General features: G+C 43.9%; 1 protein-coding gene across 1 annotated transcript in view; it reads right to left on the bottom strand.

Annotated features, from left to right (window-relative positions):
* Positions 1 to 1,622: 1,622 nt before the first annotated feature.
* CSPG4 (chondroitin sulfate proteoglycan 4) overlaps positions 1,623 to 20,443 on the bottom strand; it is a 114,336-nt gene continuing 95,515 nt past the window's right edge. Inside the window, exons 6-10 of the mRNA XM_083183621.1 lie at positions 12,135 to 12,330; positions 9,290 to 9,421; positions 9,036 to 9,202; positions 8,768 to 8,951; positions 1,623 to 5,335 (exon numbers count right to left, since the gene is read on the bottom strand). Of these exons, the coding sequence (XP_083039747.1) occupies positions 3,237 to 5,335; positions 8,768 to 8,951; positions 9,036 to 9,202; positions 9,290 to 9,421; positions 12,135 to 12,330 (2,778 nt within the window). The 3' untranslated portion in view covers positions 1,623 to 3,236. The remainder of the gene's footprint in view (positions 5,336 to 8,767; positions 8,952 to 9,035; positions 9,203 to 9,289; positions 9,422 to 12,134; positions 12,331 to 20,443) is intronic.

Genomic DNA, 20,443 nt, shown 5'->3' with positions numbered 1-20,443 from the left:
ATATTAACTACGCAACAGTGAAATCCACATTGCAATCTTTCAGTGGCTTCGGACTTTCTCAGTCAGACCTACAGACAGATTTTAGTTTATAAGATGTATGTAAGTGTGTGTGTGTGTGTGTGTATGTGTGTGTGTATGTATATGTGTGTGTATATATATATATATATATATATATATATATATATATATATATATATATAATGCAATTCCCATAGACCCAAGAATTGCTACATTTTGTACAAGATATGTCAGGGCTTTAAGATGTCAGATCTTGGCCTGACCCCAAAGTTCCCATAGGAAATAAAAAAACGAGTTAAGTCTGTTTGATATATGTGATGCATAAACAAGGGAGCACTCACCAATATTAGCTTGCAGACTTCTATTCGGTCATCTTCTAAATAAAATGCATAGTGCTAATGCAGGTCCGGACAATGTTTTGTGGAGACCTTTCTCAAGACCCCTGATTGGCTACTCAGGATAGTGTGGCCTTTCTATAGGTGATTTTCCAACAAAATGTAATATACACCAATACATAGCCAATGCCTACATTTACCTTCACTCCGATACATAGCAAACAACAGTGCACAATCTGACACCACAGCATCACCTCACAGACACAAGTAAGCCTGACAGGAGGTATATATTACAGTAGGCTATACTCACAGAGTGCGCATTTCTACCCTCAATACAATATCGATTTATACCGGGCTCTTGGACAAGACCCAGAAATTGCTGCACCACTATACATCTATCAGGGTAGAGCGCAATACTGAAACCCCAATCACAACATAGCAAACACCCTTATTGATAAGGTGATGTTTCTCCTCAATGTGCATCTACAATGTCAGACAAATTACCACATATTATGGTAAGGAACTGTCATGCATTTTCTTGCACCTCTCTATGGGGTATGAGAAAATGCGAAACAATACAGCACTACCTTGCAATTGAACAAGTGCCCTACCTAAGTATCTATGCTTCATTTAGATGGGGACATGCTCTCTCTCTCGATATATTTATATAGCTACATATACACACACACATACTGTGTGTGTGTGTGTGTATGTGTGTGTGTATGTATGTGTGTGTGTGTGTGTGTGTGTATATATATATATATACATACATACATACATACATACATACATACATACATACATACACACACACACATACACACACACACACACACACACACACACACACACACACACACACACTATATCACCAATCCAGTGGTCGTTTGCATTGAATCTGCACAGGTGAGTCCCGAACGAAAACGGCCCGGATTGAATACTGATTGCCGATATTTCCTCCTGTCGGAAATATCGGCTAAGATTCAATAACCCCCTATGTAGGTTACCAGAGAGTTCTTCTGTGGAATCTCTATCTAGAATTAATGGCTGCTGCATGGGAATATGCTTTCATAAAATAAGTGGTTCTTTAGCAAAATGATCTGTAGATAAAAATAGTCTGTATGCACAATAGTTGAAGGCTGCACAGGCAAATATATACACACTGTCCACATTTATAGTCTCTAATTATAAACCATTTCAATGTCCTATGTCTTAACATTTTTCTGTCATTTATTGATAACACAAAGGAACCATTTTTTATTACGTTAAACAAATGACAACACAGACTTTTTATGATGATGAAAAGGGTAAACAGGACTAATGAATTTGCAAAGACAGTATTGGTATATGTGTTTACAATACATATAAATAGCAGATATACAGAAATTGAGATGAGACATAATTATCTTCCTGTACTGTTGGCAGCATACATATAGAAACTACTGCTAATGTTGGGCCCTGAACACACTAAAAAGGGATATAAGTTACAACAGGGAGGTGAACCATATGAACTGGTTGTAGGTGTAATGTGCTTAGGGTGCGACATTTACTTTTCCCTTGATACTCTAAAATAACTTAACTTCCTCCTTGAGCATCAGAAAGGGCTTCTAGAAAGTTTTTTTTTTATATATATTGAGGTAGCTTAGAACTTCTCCCTATTCAGTATATACGTTACTTGTATTTTTGGAGATTATTTCGATCCGTTTTACTTTATTAGGGTTACAGATTTTTTTTTATTTTAATACATGAGAAGTGTTAACACTCCTATATTATACCTGAGACTGACACATGCACCATGATATGCAAAGCTGGTAACTGGGAAAATGGTTATAAGGTAATAATATACCTAGTAGGGTGAGTATTAAGGATAGCCACCTAAGTCGGTGACTCCGAATCAATGAGGGAGAGGTTGTATGAACATTTCATGATCTCTACAACTGTCTTCTAAAGATCTAAGCAAATACTCATTTCCATATCAGCTAGTATATTCATTAGGTTGGACCTCTTGTCCTGCAAAAGGATCAGTGCACTGCACTCATATAAAAGTTGGGGGTTTATATTTGCTCATGCATGCCATTGTCTCAGACAATAAAACATCTTCAGTCACCCCTCTTGCACTTAAGAACTTTTGAGTATAGATTTGACAATTCACAGGAAGTAACAAGTAGGCTTGGCCGCAACCTAGATGCATTTTAAGACATAACTATACCCATGTCAAAGTACTAACAAGAAATAATGCAGATAAATACATCTCTAAACTCTACACATTAAATTTTTGGTCAGTATTTATGGGTTAGTTGAACCTGGGGGAGATTTTCTGTGAAAACATATGATTTAATTTGTCCATCAAAACATATAAAGCCCTGAACAGTTTTATTAATGCGTAGTCAGGTCAAATCAGTGCTGCTCTAAGGAACACACAATGATCCTCGTGATATACAGTATGTTGCCCAGTGTGCCTTCAATATATCACCCATACTCTCAGAAGAATAGAAACATAGTCAGGTCAAATCAGTGCTGCTCTAAGGAACACACAATGATCCTCGTGATATACAGTATGTTGCCCAGTGTGCCTTCAATATATCACCCATACTCTCAGAAGAATAGAAACAATGTAGGCATTACATTTGTTTAGGTTCTGGGTGGCTGTCCAAGTTCTAATTAATTCATTTTCTGGGGCAGACGTGCTGTGATGTGGCCGAGTACAGTCCTGATTGTCCAAGTTGTGAAGACAAAAATGCACTGCTTTTTAAAGAAAAGAGAGATATAGTGAGTACTGAGTATGGGACTTCCACTTTATTCTCAGGCCAGGGTGTTGTTTGGGAGGACATCTCCCGCGTTTGTGCCTACCAAGGAAAGCTGTCATTTTTTTTTTTTTTACAGTCACACCCAATACTGGCTGCCAGGTTGTCCATTTCCTCCAGCACCATTGCCCCTATGTCCTCCAACCTCACAGAGTGGGATTCCCCTTTCAGGCTCAGTTGCACGAAATGTTTGCTTATCTGTGGCTCCATTTTCAGTCTTGGCAGCAGAAGTGGCTGCTTTTTGGACGTGATGCTTTCCCATCTTTTTCCTGCGCACAAAGTATGCTAGAAGAAGAAGACCAACTGCCACCAAAAGCAATACTAGACAGACGGGAAGTATGATGCTATATATGTGCGAATTCATAAAAGCAAGGACTGTACCCTCTTCTGCTGGGCTGGGTGTAGTAGACATGTTCATCCCCGAACTATTCAAGGTTCCATCCAAAGTTCGGTCTTTCAACACCCAAAGATCTGGTGTCCAAGTATTAGGCTGAGTAGCATTGATGGAAATATCTGTATGTGTTGTAGGTTCTGGTGTTGTTGTCAATGCTGAATTTGTGATTGGTACCAAATTGTTGGTATTAACTAAATCAGTAGTAGAAATTAATTGTGTGGTGGTTTCTATTTGTGTGGTTGTCTCACTGTTTGTGGATGCTAAGGTTGACCCAATGTTTGTAGAGTGTATGTCAGTGGTGAACATCATGCTTGTGGATTCTAAAGCTTTTGTGGTTATTCCTACATTTGTTGTGGTCTGCAAGTGCCCAGAAACTTTGAGCAGGGTGGCAGTGTAGGAATGGGATGAATTATAAGGTACAGTACTAAATCTCACCGTAACATTTGCTGGGGGAACCTGACTAGCACTGAGCATCAGAGAAAGTCGGTCACTTCGTGTGTCTGTCCTACTCTGCTCATCTTCCCATAACTCCACACCAATTAGTCCATTGTTTAGCTCCAGCTGTGTGAAGACGTTGGTGCTCGCTCCTTCTTCCTTGCTACCATGATAAGGAAACTGTACCAACCTTCCTCCCCTTGGCTGACGAAGTACTATGAATTGAGGGACACTATTTGTATGTTTCTCAAGTTCACTTGCATCAACAACATCTGGTCCTAACATAATAGTACATCCCCTTGGCCATTGTTGCCTATCTCCTATTTTTACCATTGCTGATACTACTACTGTCACTTTCCCAATAAAAACTTCCTGACCAAGACTGGAGATTGCAAGAATTTCAAACTCATCTTGGGTGGACAAGAAACTGGTGAATTCATAATATACTTCATTATTATTCACCTGTTTCCTTTGAAAATCTGATACTGTGTCCTGGCCAACTACTACCTGCCCATAACTTGGCTTCTTTGTTATTTTATACAAAAATGTATCTGTCATTCTGTCCAATGTTGGTGGTATCTGTCCTATTGTGATCTTTGCCCTGCCCGATTCCTGCTTGACTTCAAGAACAGCCTGATGTACTGGGAGTACCTTTACAGGTAGTTTTCCTAAAAGTGGAGATTGCTGTCCATCTGTAACATTAACTTTGATTTCACCTGAAACTGCAGTTACGTTTGCCAAGACGATGATCCTTGACTTCGCAAGATCATCTTGTGTGAATTGTGTGACTGGCATAGACTGGCTTCCAAATGTTTCAACTGATATGCCTACTGGTAAATCCAGTATAGTGTAAACAATCTTATCAGGTGGTACTAGAGAAGTGTCTAAAGATAAATGCTCTGGAGTAAGTAAAACATACGAGCCCACTGGCAGGAGTAACGTCGACTTTGGTTGAAGTATAATTGGTGGTATTATGGGTGAACTAGTAATTGTTATATTAAAAGATTCATTGACCAAGATACCAACGTAGTGATCACTTTCATGAAAAGCCTGTGTTTTAGGCCATAGTCTGGCTGTGAACTGAAAGCTGTCATCCAGGCTCCCAGATTTTGTATGGATATAAATCAGACTTCCATTCTCCAGGTGTGACTGTAAGAAATAAGGAATCTGTGATTTCAGAGAGTTCAGAGTATCACCATAAATTGATAGATGGCCCTGTGATGGGAAACTGGTGACCAAGAAAACCACATCATGAGGAATGCTGGAGACACTTGGATTTGCTAGAAGATTGGAAGCATCAAGGGAGTTCAGATTGATGGGTGAAGAACCACCTTGCAGGATATGAAGACCTGTATAAACATACAAACTGGCATAAGTAACAATTTAAAACACTAGAAATCATCATAACATGGTAATTGTCAATTTTGGGGCATATCTAATCTTCTGCATGCCTTTTTTCTATATTGATACTTACTGCCACCTGATTGCTTACAAACTGATCCACTTATTTTACTGTTGTAATTACTTTTATTAACTACAGGCGTGTCCTTATACACCAAGAATTAATAGACCATGGTTGTCACGGCCAGAGTATTAAGACAGGTATACTGTATTTACCTTCCAAGTGCTTAGCAAGACTATCACTGCATTCCTAAACAAGCTTCTATCAGCGCTGTATGCGCTCTGCCCGCAGTGCAGGGATCCAGCAGTCTCCCAGCACGGCTGCTGCCGCAGATAAACACTGATCCATGCCTGTCTGTCAGCCCCTGTCCCCTGCGGCTTCCATTCCACTGTCATTATCATAGCCATGCTCCATTTGCTGTACACACAGCTTTTCCTGCCTTTCCTGAATGTGGGATCAGCCATGTTCTTCCTGGTCACATAGGTGCTGGGTAAGTAAAGCCAGTATGGTTCGTTCTCTCTCTCTCTCTCTCTCTCTCTCTCTCTCTCTCTCTCTCTCTCGCTCTTTCTCCAGAGTTTTCCATCATACTCCAGAACCTGGGTACTCCAAGTGTGCAGCTCGCCTGGCTCCATTGATGGATCCAGCTGGAGAACAGACCCCACCCACCAACCCTGTATAGCAACATGTCAGTCACCTGGAGCAACAAGAGGCTTCTCAGGGACAAGTGGTTCGCTGTCTACAAGACCTCTCCACTAGGCTGGATAACTTTCAGGCATCCCTTCGGGATCTAGGGGCTTCCAGAGCACCTCAAGTGTTATCGTCATCTACTCCTAATTCAGTGCCGTCTCATCTTCACTTACCAACTCCTTCCAGGTTTGATGGGTCTCCAAAATAAAACTGCAACCAGACAACTTCCCAACAGAGAGAGATAAAGTTGCTTACATAATTTCATTGTTGTCTGGTCCTGCCTTGCATTGGGCTTTTCTGTTATGGGAAAGATCTGACTCTCTGCTCTCGTCTTACACGAACTTTGTGTCTGGCTTAAGGCGTATATTCGACGAGCCTGGTCGAACAACTTCCACTTCTGACATACTCTGTCTACGTCAGGGATCGCGTTCTGTGGGACAGTATCTAGTCCGATTCCAGATATTGGCGTCTGAACTGACATGGAATAATGAGGCACTGTATGCTGCATTTTGGCACAGACTGTCCGACCGAGTAAAGGACGAACTTGCTACTCGTGATCTTCATTCGAAATAAATGAAGGCACCTCAATTTGTATACCAGTCAGCCCCTAATTCTGTGGTCATTTCCAACTCTGATCTGACTACAGTCCTGACAAGTGGTGAGTTTTTATTAACATTTTCAGAAACCAGGAAACACCACTGAATATTTTATTAACTTTTTAGGAGCCCCCATTTTCTAAGGAATTCCAGACCTGGGCTGACCAGTTTTGGGGTTGTTTAATGCAATGGCAAGGGGACCCAACACTGAGTCATTCCTACCCCCACCCCTTATATGGCATCAGTCCCAAGGCTGGGTTAGCCTGGTGCTGATTGTCATGAAATAGGGGTAACATCACTCTAGTCTTCCCCCCCTAATTTATATGACCAGATCAGGCTGAGGAACCCAATGCTGTTTATTGAGTTTTTTGAGGGGAGGGTTTTTTTTATTTGATTTTTCAATGTGGAGAAACATTCACATTAGTTAATATTCAATATTCTCAAACCCACCACCTATCCATACAATTGTTTATTAATATTTCTTTCCATTCACCACATTATCATTAATAACCCCCCACCCAGACAATTGTTTTTTTTTTTTTAGCAGACAAAGATTGGCGGTATGTACAATGGACTGGATTTAGAATCTGCGTACAGGTGATCTGCTGATGATTGGACATATGTGTACCCAGCTAAGAATAAACCTCAGATTCAACATATAAATATGGTTACATGGGCTCATTCCCAAACAGGTTTTCAGAAGAATCCATGCAGGAATCTATTCTGTAACATCCCCCTCCCAAACCTTTTGTTGCTTGACGAGAGAGGATGAAGATGTATCACATCATGTTAAATTTAGGAGACCCTCTGATCCATGACACATTATGACACACAGCATGACATTTACTCTGTAAAATCAGGTTTACAGATTTGCCAAAAGTCCTCCAGGCAAAACTGATGTGCCACTGAATGTCAATCAATATTCATCTACGCACATACAGTATACTGTATGCCTATATGGTAGGCATCAACATTTTATGTTTTCCTGCACACTTCTATGGGGTTAATTCATTCCTGCCTGATGTCTGGCTATGTACATGTCAGCCAATTACAATAGTACTGACATCACAAGTTTTCCCTTTCCCACCATAGAGGGACATCACAAAGTGTTATTTGGCCGTATAGACCAATACTGAGCCACAAACATGGAGCTTATGTCTGTAATGGTATGTAAGGACAGATTGCAGGTGCTACATTAAAGTGACCAAAACAGGAACTTAGGATTATTCCTTTACTATACATTAAGTACCCCCAAATGTGAAAACTGGGTAAACAGCATCTTACTTATGCTGATTGGTACTTCTGGCCCTGCTTGACTACCCATTTAGTTAAACTACTCGCCCGGCTGAGTTTCAGGACTTAGTGTAGTATATTGTAAACAAGTAGCACTGACTCTTTAGTGCTAAGAATTCTGGTCAACAATTATTTATAGTTCTCCTGTAACCTTTAGATGATATTCCGTCACGTGGTTGACAATGAATGAATTTCAACATGCTCGTGTAGATCTGATGACTATATACTGTTGACAAATCATACTATACCCCCTTTAACCCTTTGAGTGCCATGCACAAGAATATCTGCTAAAAATGCCGACATCTGTGAGAGATGCGCATAATATGAGTGCCAGCAGCTCTGTGGGAGAGATGCAAATTATCCGCTAAAAATGCCAATGTCGCTCACATTTGTTATAGAAATTCAAATAAAAAATGTATAAAAAAAATGTCATATATAAGGTAAACGTTACAGGTCATTATGATGAAGAAAAATGTTTCCTTGGCAATTTTCACACCAATTTTGACAAATTCACTCGGCACTCAAAGGGTTAAAGATGCAGATCCATTATAAAATGAATTTAAGGACAGCCAAAATACTGAATCCCGTCATTTATAATAAATAGCTTATACCGATGTAACATCATGGACATCTATCATAAAATAGTGACAAAACAAAAGATAATACTCTGAAGCTTGAAGTATATAATCAGTAAATCATTGGTTATCTGTGTGTGTAATGATATGTGGTATGCTCAAGGGACTATATAGGGTTCTAACAATAGATAATATTTCCAGACTTCATTTGCCTTCACTGAGCCTTACCTGTGTTCTTCCAGAGCTGTGTATGCAGCTGCGGACATGGACTCTGGAACGTCACTGTCACATTCAATATATACCGGGAAGACACTGCATGGGGGGATTTTACGTGGAATGAGAAGTTATCCATATATGTCCAAAATGCTGCTGGAGTTGCAATGTGTTGGTAAAATATTAAACCTGCATCCACCTGCAAATAAAAAGGCAATGGTCTGCTAGATCTGAAAGGGTATTCTGTAAGGCAGAGTTGTGTGAATGGACATACTCTACTCACCTCTGACTGGGTGAAGTTACTCAATACTGTCCCCTCCATGTCTGTTCCTCGTATGATCTGACCAATCTGTGGAGGATATTCAATGTAATACACAAACACAGGCTGTGTGTCCTTTTCATCATTTGTCACAGCACTCAGGTGATGACTGGTGATTTGTTGTAGGGATCCTGGTACCAATATAAAAACACAGTTTAGAGCATGTGTTTATGCAGAGAATACTCTACTGTACACGTGCAAATTCTTTTGCAACTTACGTGGACATGCTATGAGGTTATGGAGAGATTTCATGCTGACTGTGATAAGTTTGGCTTGGACATGGAAAAAGTGCTTCTCTGATTCATTTTCTCCATCAGAAACTGTGAAGAAGAATCCGCCATCTGTCTCGCCTGAGTGTGAAAAATTGGTATGAAGTCACTCAAATATAGCTTATTCGCCTTTCGATCCCCTTTTGTGCCTCTTTATTTATACCTTCCTTTAGTTGGTAATGATCAAATTGTGCTTATCGAACATGCTTCCTTACATTTTACTAGTCATAACTAGTCACCAGGGTATTTAATCCCAAATTCAACTGTTGGAATGTTCCCGACAGCCAAATTCACAGCCGTTTTTGACTCGTTACGACTGTAACTCAACAGTCGGTATGCAATGTTCCGACAGTCAGAATGGGCACGGTTCTTGGAAACAGCTGCTGGTACTTGTGTATTATAGCGGCGCCCATCGCATCGCATACCATAAGGCATGCGATGGTATGTGATGTGACGCTATATCGTGCGATATTGTACAATGTCATACAATTTTTAAATTGTATGACATTGTGTATGGCATACAATGCCATACAATGCGATGTGATGCGATTAAAAATTGTATAAGCACCCCAATGGGTGCTTACAATGTGAAATGCACCCCCACGCCCCCCCCCCACTATAAACGTGAACCCAAAGCGTGGCGAGCGCAGCGGTACGCGTCCTCCGACCATTTCATACCCCCACTATCCACGTCGGCGTGGAGTTGAGAATAGAAAGTGTGGCGAGCGCAGCGAGCCCGAAGCGTGGTGAGCGGACGCGGATACCTTCACAGGTATCGGCGTCCCCTCGCGGGCTTCACAGGTATCCGCGTCCCCTCGCGGGGCTCACCACGCTTCGGGCTTGGTGGCTCGCTGCGCTCGCCACACTTTCTATTCTCAACTCCACGCCGACGTGGATAGGGGGGGTATGAAAAGGTCGGAGGACGCGTACCGCCGCCCCTCGCGGGCTCGCTGCGCTCGCCACGCTTCGGGTTCACATTTATAGTCTGGGGGGGGGGCGTGGGGGTGCATTTAACATTGCAAGCAGCCATTTGGGTGCTTAAAAGCACCCTTTAGGGTGCTTACACAATGTTTCATCGCATAGGGGGCAAAAATCGCGTCGCATCGCATTGCATGCCATCAGGTGCATGGCATGCGATAAAAACATTGCGCGATGTACATCGGGGGCGCCGCTATAATACACAAGTACCCAGCTGCTAAATTGTTAAAATTGGACACAAATTTGACAAATTTTGTCAAATTTGACAATTTGTTTCTGACCATTCCGATTCGACTTTAAAAAAGCAGAATCTGAAAGCCTTCAATGCTGCCGGAAATGGCAGCATTGAATAGGGGAGTTCCTCTATTTCTGCCAGTGGAATAGCGGCACAGATTGAATACCCCCCTCCTTGACATGCTCCAAACTTTCATTAATTCTTGCCACTTGTCTCTTCCTCACTTGTATTTTTACTCCCATAGGTTTCTGCACTATGGCCCCACTCTCTCACTACTGTGCTAAATAATTTGGCCCAAGTGTTATATCAATAGCCTGATTACCCTTTTTAACCAGGGCAAGATTAAGGGACACCTAGTCCTCTGGCTGAAAATGTTCAAGGGCCTATTGTTAGAAGTAGAAGATCTGTGACTAGTCCTGTGTGTATGTGGCCAGTGCCATGTGGGTGTGCTCACCAACTACACTATCACACAATGGTTTACACGCTCGCCTGCGCATTTGCACGGGGAGTGATGTTTTCCTTATGCTCATGTGCATTTCTGCGCATATGCATACGGGTGTGAGCAGGCACGGCATACTGCTAGTTCGCTGTCCCATGCGCACCTCCCAGTGTGGGGTGGCCTCGAGGGGACGTGCCAACGGGAATGCCCAGCGTTTCATGGGTATTCCCATGAAAACAACGGGCTTTCCCATGGAAATTAGGCAGTGACACGGCTGCCGGGGGAATCCAGTGATGTCAGCTGCCCACCCTCTTCCCGTACAGGGAGCAAGCAAAGCTTAGACTCCAGAGAGTGACTTAGATCAGCGAGCGCTTCAGAAATCATATGATGGTCAGCGATTTGGGCCCCGCAGCCAAGGCTGCGAATGGATGTTTATGCAAAACATCCATTCGCAGCCGTGCAGGGAACTTGTTGAGGGGGGGGGCAGCTGTACGAGCGGTGTTTAATCCACACGCACCGCTGCAAATTCGCAGGATTGTGTATGGACCACAATCATGTCCATTGTATCTATAAACACTGAAAAGTAGAGAAGCTGCATAATTTTGTGATAAAGAATAGACAATATTTATACTTAAGATTTATCAGGAATTGGGTGAGTATCTGGTGGCTGGTCACCATAGTCCTGTTTTATTTGACTGCCTGGAGATGTACTGTAGGTCCAAGTGTCCCATTGTTAATCTGTCCCTGCTATTAACCACTGAACCACCCTCTAACAAACTCATCTAGTTACCTACATGCTCTCCAATCTCATATGTCTCTTCCTTGTTCTTATTTGCCTATCTACCTAATCATGCTTTCAGCTGCTGAGAAGAATACCTGCCCTCATCCAGTCACTTGCCTGATTTTTCAATCAGGTGGGTTATTAACAAGCAGTGGACAGTCTGTTTGTCTGGATTCAGCTGTCCATCTTCTGACTGTGGGGATCCCAAATGCTGGGATTTCGACCAAATTCCCTCATATATGGTTACTCACCTGCCTGCACTATTCCATATTATCTGTTGCTCCCCAATCTCATCTGATCATTCACCACACACACACACACACACACACACATGTAGCTTCTCATGGCTGATGTCCCTCACCTCTGTGCATGAACTGCACAACTCCATCTTCCAAATCTTTCTGTGAAAAACTGGAAACTCTCCCAGGTAATCCCCTCACAATCACTTCTCCATTGGAAGGAGGAAAGAAGGTATATAACAGCTCTTCAGGTGATGAGTCAGCATCAATACTGAGCAGGGCTTGTGGGTTAATAACAGCAGTCTCCCCTTCCCATACCTAATATGACAGACATACATATTATAATGCATAATATTAGAAGTACAAATGTACAGCCAATTTGTAATACAGGATTAATACACAGATTTAAATGTTTAACAATTTTAATGGCAATTCTAGCGGCGAAACTAACCTTTTTAAAACAGGTGGTGGCAATCATTAATCAGGAGTGTAGTCCACCAGCAGATAATATATATATATATATTGTTAATGATGGCGGCACACCTGCATTTCACCTGGTTTTAATCCTGGCTTAAAGGGGTAGTATGCTAAGGATGTCTTGATAAAATTAACTGGCGCCCTGAAATGTTGGCATAAGACCGGGGTTTCTGAATTTAATTGAACTGCTATCTGTTGTTTAAATATCTGGATATAAGAAAAATCCTGCCTGTTTCAGTGATCACCTATAAAACACTACAAGTATGTTTTGCTACTCCTCCCTCCCTACACCTGTATCAAGTCACCTTCTTCTCTCAGGGCTCAGATTCCCAGGTCGGTTTTCAGAGCGGGCTCACATGACCTGTAACAGGTGGATAATTGATGGAAAGGTGGGAGGGAAGAGACCAAAGCCTTCTTCTAAACCAGTAAACAATGTAATAAGCACTGTATACACACCGAGCCAGATCTGTACACATGGTTACAGGAACACTGCTTCAATGTGCAAAGTAAGGGCGTGTACACATGGGCTCTTGGCATAAGGTATAATGTCATTTAATTTATCTGCACTCTACAAACAACTCAAAATAAGGCTTGCTGTAACTGCCCTAAGATATGAGAACTGGATGGCAGCCATTATAATATAAGTAACAGCTATAAAACCTGTAGGCTGGTTACATAAAATGAATATCTCTGTTATTATGCCCAAGGCATGTAATGGCATTCTACATTATCAGGGTCAATATACTGGGGGCTCCTCCATTGTCCACGAGTTGTTTAGCTCAATATGTGGACACTAGTTTCAAAGGCTGTGCAAGTCGAGATTATTGATTCACCCTGCCCCCAACCCTCCCTCTCTCCCTGCAAACAAAAAATGTTATACATGTAAAGGCCACTCAGTGCCCAAGCCTGTGAAGCGCTCTCCTGGGGAGAGCTGAAGAAGGACACCAGGCTCCAAGGGGTTACGGATTTAAGAAGTCCCCTGAGCTTCGGCAAGGTCAGCTGCAAAATCCCTTTTTCCCACATGAGAAGAGGGGCCCTTTTCCTTTTGGCAATGGGCAAATATATAGTTTGCAGAGGGCACTGAAGGGGATGCGGTTAATATCCCGGCGGTCGGGATCCCGGCGGTCGGAATCCCGACACTGGAATCCCGACCGCCGAAATCCCGAAACTTTCTCCCTCCGTGGGTGTCCACGACACCCATAGAGGGAGAATAAAATAGCGTGCCGAGCGTAGCGAGGCACCGGGCCCGCTGCGTGGCGAGCGCAGCGAGCCCGCAAGGGGGGGCGATCCATGTCCCCCCCTTGTCGGGATTTCGGCGGTCGGGATTCCAGTGTCGGGATTCCGACCGCCGGGATCCCGACCGCCGGGAAATCATATCGGATCCCACTGAACACCCTAGCACAAGCCCTAGCCATTGCCTGTGAGGAAGACACAGCAGAGCTTTTCCAGCTATAGCAAGTTCCCACTTGTTTTGTGTTTGCGCATGTGCATGCGCTTGGTCTGTGCAGCCGCGGCGAACAGAATGTTCTCAGGGTGCACCCACCAACCTTGCGAATGCTGGGCATTCTCATGCTAATGTGATGGACATGCGGCGGGCGGGCGGGCAGAGGACATCACCCAGTACAGTAAAGTTGCTCAGAGCAGGGTCATAACTTATGTAGTGCAGGAACACATCTAGTGTATGTCTCCAAACCAGGCAGCGGCCATCTTTGTAGGGGCGCCGGGTCTCTGAATGTAGACAGAGGCGCCACTCCCTGCCGCCCGCTTGTCCCGGGTCTCCCAATAGGTCTTTTTAATAGTTTTTTTAAAAAGGCACTGGACCGCGGGATCCAACGGCCTCACGTTCGGCTGGCCGTCCGGGAAACTTCCCGGTGAGATTAATGGCCAATCCGCCCATGGTGTAGGCAATATGCTAACTTGTAAGAAGAGCAGCGTTTCATTGTCATGCCCACAAAAATGGTGGGTGTGCCAATTAAATCGCTGGGCTTACCCTCTGTAAATGCTAGGGGGTTGATGCCTGTTCGGGGCCGGAGGCTGATGTCACATGACGTCAGCCCCCACCCTGAATTCAGCCATCTCTGGCCAAAATAAAAGTCAGCCTTGACTGACTTTTATAATAAAATGGAAGAGAAATCATTCGATGGTGAGCGACCATGAAATGATTTCCGTTTGGCCGCATGTACGTGGATCCATGCTAGGGGTGTTCTAGCCCACATGCTAGGGGGTGTGCATTCAGCGAGCGGTATTAATCACGAGTATATGCAGCAGCCTAACGATCAGGTCTAAATCACGCCCTTTGTTTCCTTGGGCCTAATTCACACCTGTCAGCCAGGCTGCAATTTTTGCAGATGTACCAAAACAGGCTGCACTGCAGGTGGGGCAGATGTAACATCCAAGGTTTGTTAAAATAGCTGAAAATGATGTCTTGGTAATTATTTTGGTTAAGTATACACCAATGAAAACATGGCTGTGTGAATATCTCCCAATTGGCCCATTTTTTTGTGGGACAGTCCTGTTTTTATGGCACTGTCCCGATGTCCCACCTGTGGGCAGCAGTGTCCCGCTGTGCGGAGGGAGGGCAGTTGGGAGAGCAGAGCTTAGCAGGGCAGCATTGACTAGGTGCTGTGCACATGTATAATTCTAAAAGTTGGGCGGTATGAGTGTACATGGTGTATGTTAAACAGAACATTCTACTACCAAGATATCAATTGCTTCTATAGGAACTGTAGTATGGATAGGAAAAAAAGTATTTAAACAGTGTGCTGAAAATGATTACAATATAAAATGCTCTTTCTACTGAGAGTATTATATCAGCGGACTGTTATACACCGGAAGACCGAGGTAATATTTGGCTGATATATTTCCTAACAATAGATTTTTCAATACTCGGAAGCTATCCTGTATTTATCATAGGTGACAGCAAGGGGTGGCCCTTGGTTTGATTGTGACTTTATTTCTATCTGTATGGAGTTTGTACGTTCCTTCCAGGTTTGCGTGCGTTTTCTTTGTGTGCTCAGGTTCCCTCCCATGGTCCAGTATCATAAAAGTAAATTCATTTATTTCTGACTAAATAATATGACCCCAGGATTTGTGTTTTGTCTATAATTAGTACAAAGTTAGGGGTATAGTTATCACAATACACATTTAACAAAAAATAATTATTGGTTCTAAACAAAATGATGGAGAATTAAATTAGACAGTGAAGACATTGAGTAATGCATGGTAACACTACAGCAAAAGCTAAAATTTCACATGGCGAACAGTAAAAAAAAAAGACAATCATAACCAACTAAGACATCACAGAAAAATACTACAAAACATCATTCCATAATATCCCTCAAAATGTGGAAGGAGAAAGGAGTGTGTGTGTGTGTTTGTGTGTAGTGCGTGCGTGTGTGTTCAGTGGGGGAGGCATTGGGAACAACAAAAAACAAACACAGCTGGGAGCAACCTTACAGAGCACAACATTGAACTGAAGAGTTACAAGGTACCACAATTTGACCCACCATGCTGTAATAATAGGTTGACCAATTCTCAGAAGTGTCTATGGAATTAGGACACATTTCTATATAGATACTAGTAGGAAGTAGTCTCAAAACCTTGAAGGCTTTAGTTTGTGTAGAGGCGTCAGGTGAATCCATATAAACGCCCCATTTTATTTTTTATAAAAGGAAAGGACTCCTGTTTCAAAAACTGGAAAAATGGCTGGTCTGTCATTATTTAAGCAAAAGAGGCCTAACAGTTTCTAAAAAAAAAAAAAAGGGGGGGGGGGGGAGAGAGAGTGGAAATCCAATGGCGTAATATAGCTATTGATAACTATACTGACTGATAAAAGTCAGTAATACCCGGTTATTGCCGGGGTGCTGCTGGGTCAAGGTGAGGTGTAAATGCAATCCGACAATTCGACCCGGGTTAAATCTGGGTTACCCTTTGTATAATGGACGACCCGGGTTTGATGTGCCGGACCCTGGTTGGAGCCGGGTTGAATGATCCCGGGACCGACCCGGCAATTGCAATGTGATAGCAGTATAAAGGTATAATAGTTTTTTTCATCTAGGCCTAAGTCCTATTCATAAAAGCACATAAGAGTACCAAGGGGTCAGTAGGTAGTTAGAAATAAAAAGCAGAGGGTAACAAGATTTTTTACTTTACGTCAAAATTTACAAATGTTAGGTCAGAGTGTCACTTATCTAACACTCTTTAACACTGCATTTGCTATCTTTCACTAGCGTGGTGACTTGGAGTGGTTTGAATTAGCTGGCTTTTGTTGCCCCACGTCCTAGACTCAAACCCCTAGAACAGGGGTTCCAGTGGCAAACGCAGGATTTTCAGAAGGGGGTTTCCAGAGGGGCGGAGCAAAGCACGGAGATGGACACTTAGGTGACCCAGTATATGCCGGTCAGTTAAAGTATTATAGATAGACCAAATGTATATTAATAATAATAATAATAACAAATATACACACATATATATATATATATATATATACACACACACACACATATATATATACATACAGGGGCATCAACAGCAGTGTAGACCCCTGGGCATAGCAATGTATTGGGGCACCTACCGATCCTCCAGCGGTAGGGGTGGGGGAAGCTTTGATGTCCGCCCTGGTGGTAGGGGTATTATATCAACCGCTCAGCATGTAGGGCCTGGATCAGTAATTTCCACTAATTACACCTTTACTGCACAGATGGTGGGAGATGGGGTGGGAGAAGGGGGCATTGGGCTGAATGAAGGGGCCCTGATACATAACTTCCAGGGTGGTAGAGGATGTTTAATATGCAGAGGAGGGGTGTATAGTGGAGTGGGCTTATTATTCATAATTTTCTGGTGGGAGGACAGCTTGCTTGACTGCAGATATCACCAGTTCCCAGAAATAGATTTCTTAGATTTTTTTTTTTTTAAATTCAATAATTTTTATTATTATTTTTGCATATAACAAAGAAACCCCCCCACATATAAAAAGGATTGGATGACAGATGGAATTGCAAGTCCAATTATACAGCAAACAGAGTAGTAGTGGAACAAAAAGCATAGCCGAAATGGACATTCTAAAAAGGTACACTGCTGCGACGTGGTACAGGATATATGTATAAACCCGAGGGCGCCTACTCGGGTAGAGATTAAGGTGATACCTTATATGAAGCAATCATGCTCACTAGAGGGGAGCATTTAGTTTGTAGCAGAAATTAACCTACAGCTATTTTATTAGTTACGAAGCAAAGCCATCCATCACGGTTACCAGAACACTAAAACAAATCGCACCCCCCAAAATGCCCAAATCAAACCACCCCTCATAACCCCCCACCCTGTACTACCCATCCCCAACTAGGGTGCACTTGGATCCCTAAACTATAGCCCCAGCCCAAACTTTAACTATCTATCTGACCCCTACCCCCCTCCCAGCTTACTATACTAACCCTCCCCCCCCTCCCCTGCTGATACAGGATCTTATATTAAATTAACGTGGTGACTTGAGGGCAGTTCCCCCAGGCTCCAAAAACATCAATTCAATATTTGGCGTCCCCACTAGATATATGTCTACTTTTCCCATTCTAAACTGGCATATATAATGGAACATTTTGTGCAAAAGGGTACACGGGAACAGTTAGAGCAGGCCTAACAAAAAACAAATTTACATGAGGGCATATCGGTACGAAACGGTTATAGCCTAGTTATAAGGGTACATATTAATTAAGTCAGAACCAAGAGAATTGCAAAGACATTGTATTTTTCCAAGTAGCATGCGGATCTAGTCGTGCCAACTCAGCAGTCCCAAAAAAGGATCTGTATATATCGATGCGAAGCTAATCGGGCCAGTTCTTCAGTCCCAGGAAGGATCTATATGTGGCATATAGTAGGTGATTTGGCATCCACTTGTAGACTGGAGTGGGATCGAGACTCTTGTAAAGCATAGTCCAGAATTTCAAAACTTCTCTGAGAGGTAGCAGGTATATAAACGGATGTTTAATCGTAGCGTCAGGATCTATAAGGGTGAAGCATGGTATAGAAGCAGATCCAGAGAGGTGCAGCAGGCTGTTGGGAGTCACAGAATCTTCAAATATTGTTACAGGATAGTGAGGAGACGGAAACATATCCACACAAACTGTTCCCAGCACGTGCTCCATCACAGGATGCATAGAGGCTGTATCAGAATGAGTCAGAGACATAGAGTCCATGGACATGGAGTATTCCCCTCGAGTATGTAGAGCCTCATCCTTACCCACAGAAGCAACAGGAGCAAGGTCCTGGGGCGCATTGGCAGTAAATGCAATAGGAGGGTTCTCATAAGCATATGGAGTACCCAGGGCACAGTCATGTAGTACAGACAGCTCCCGACACAGCCTGTCAGCAGTATCATTTATAGCCTGTAGTATACAATGTAAAAGGCTCACCATTTTAGCGTCAGGATTGTACAGATCTTAGTCCAGATGTAATACTCAGTCCACTTGTCAGGTAAGGGAGACCTTTAATCAGATTTGCAGGCTCAGAAGAAGTGATGAGCGCTCTTGGATCCCAGTCTGCGTGTAAGTCGCGTCACAGATGTATCCCAGGTCAGGGGCGAGACGACCAGTGCTGCACCCGCACCTCCAGCCAGCCAAGCAGCGCACCTCAACAGAGGCGTCCCCCGCTCACCGCTGTGAATTCACTGGAGGGTTGCCGGCCACCACCCCCCGCCAGACCGCCGGACCAGGCACCTGCGCCGCTTAGATGAGAGGGCGCGCTCCTGGGTCTCCAGAGCCGCCAGCGGATCCAATATGGCGCCCGCACCAGGAGGATAGAACAGCCAGTCAGGTCTGCACCGTCGTTCAGCTCTTTGTGTGCCGCCCAGACAGGAGAAAAACAACACGGGGGATCATGAGCAGCTCCGGAGCCTGTGGGGGGTGCTTTGAAGGTTGCTGGGACCACGGGGAAGGATATTTAATGAGGATCTGAACGGAGCTCTAGCTCCCCGCGTCCGCTCGTGTTGCCGGCCAAGCCACGCCCCCCAGATTTCTTAGATTTTAATGGAACTAAAAACTAGATAATCCCACCTACCAAATGGTATTGGGGACTAGGGGATCAGAGTTCAGGAGGCAGAGCAATCTGCCAACGAGGATATAAAACTACATACCAGGTGTGTGGAGCTGGAGCAGTAACCAGCTGCTGGAAGGCTGATATCTCTGGTTTTGGTAACAGAAGAGACAAGCTACTAGTGTCCATCAAAGGGGGAGAGTCCCAGCTTTTGGAATATACCCTCAGAAAAACTAAGTCAGAGAGAACCTGAAATATCTGACTGGGAAGAGCAATTAACAGGTTTGGATGGGGACCACTGCTTTGAAGTCAGATATCTCCGGTTCCCAAGGGCCGATTTTTAAAATTCTCATACCCCTGGAAAGAGGGGACCCTCAGCTTTCAGACTAGGGCCCTTAGACTCCTGGGGGGTTTCTGGGTACTCAGAAACCCCCCCTGCGTGCGCTACTGGGTTCCCAAACTTTTTTAGTCATGGCACCCTGAAGCATCAGAATTATTTTGTGGCACCCCTAGGCTAAAGGCTTCTCATCAGTGGCGTAGCTACGTTTTGGGCACCCCCCGCTGTTAGGGGGGGGCGTCCCCCCGTCGCCGCCCCGCCAAGCACCCCTACCCCGCCGCCCATGCAAACCCCCCCCTCAATCCCCCACAGCCTTACCTATCGCGCTGGTCCCGGCGGCTCCGTTCTTCTGCTGAGGACCACCAGAAAATTGCCGCCCCCATACAGCAGACAGTTTCAGAGAACTGTGTGCTATATGGGGGCGGCCATTTTATGGTGGTCCTCAGCAGAAGAACGGAGCCGCCGGGACCAGCGCGATAGGTAAGTCTGCGGGGGATTGAGGGGGGGGGGTTTAACTATAGCACCGCAGCCCCCGGCGACCCCACATGCACAGCGCCCCCCCCGCGCGCGGTGGCGGGGGCTGCGGTGCTATAG

This window comes from Crinia signifera, chromosome 4, assembly GCF_055691185.1.
Source record: "Crinia signifera chromosome 4, ASM5569118v1, whole genome shotgun sequence".
NCBI classification, from domain to species: Eukaryota; Metazoa; Chordata; class Amphibia; order Anura; family Myobatrachidae; genus Crinia; species Crinia signifera.
The sequence above is the reverse complement of the archived record's forward strand: the minus strand, read 5'-3'. Positions and strand labels throughout refer to the sequence as shown.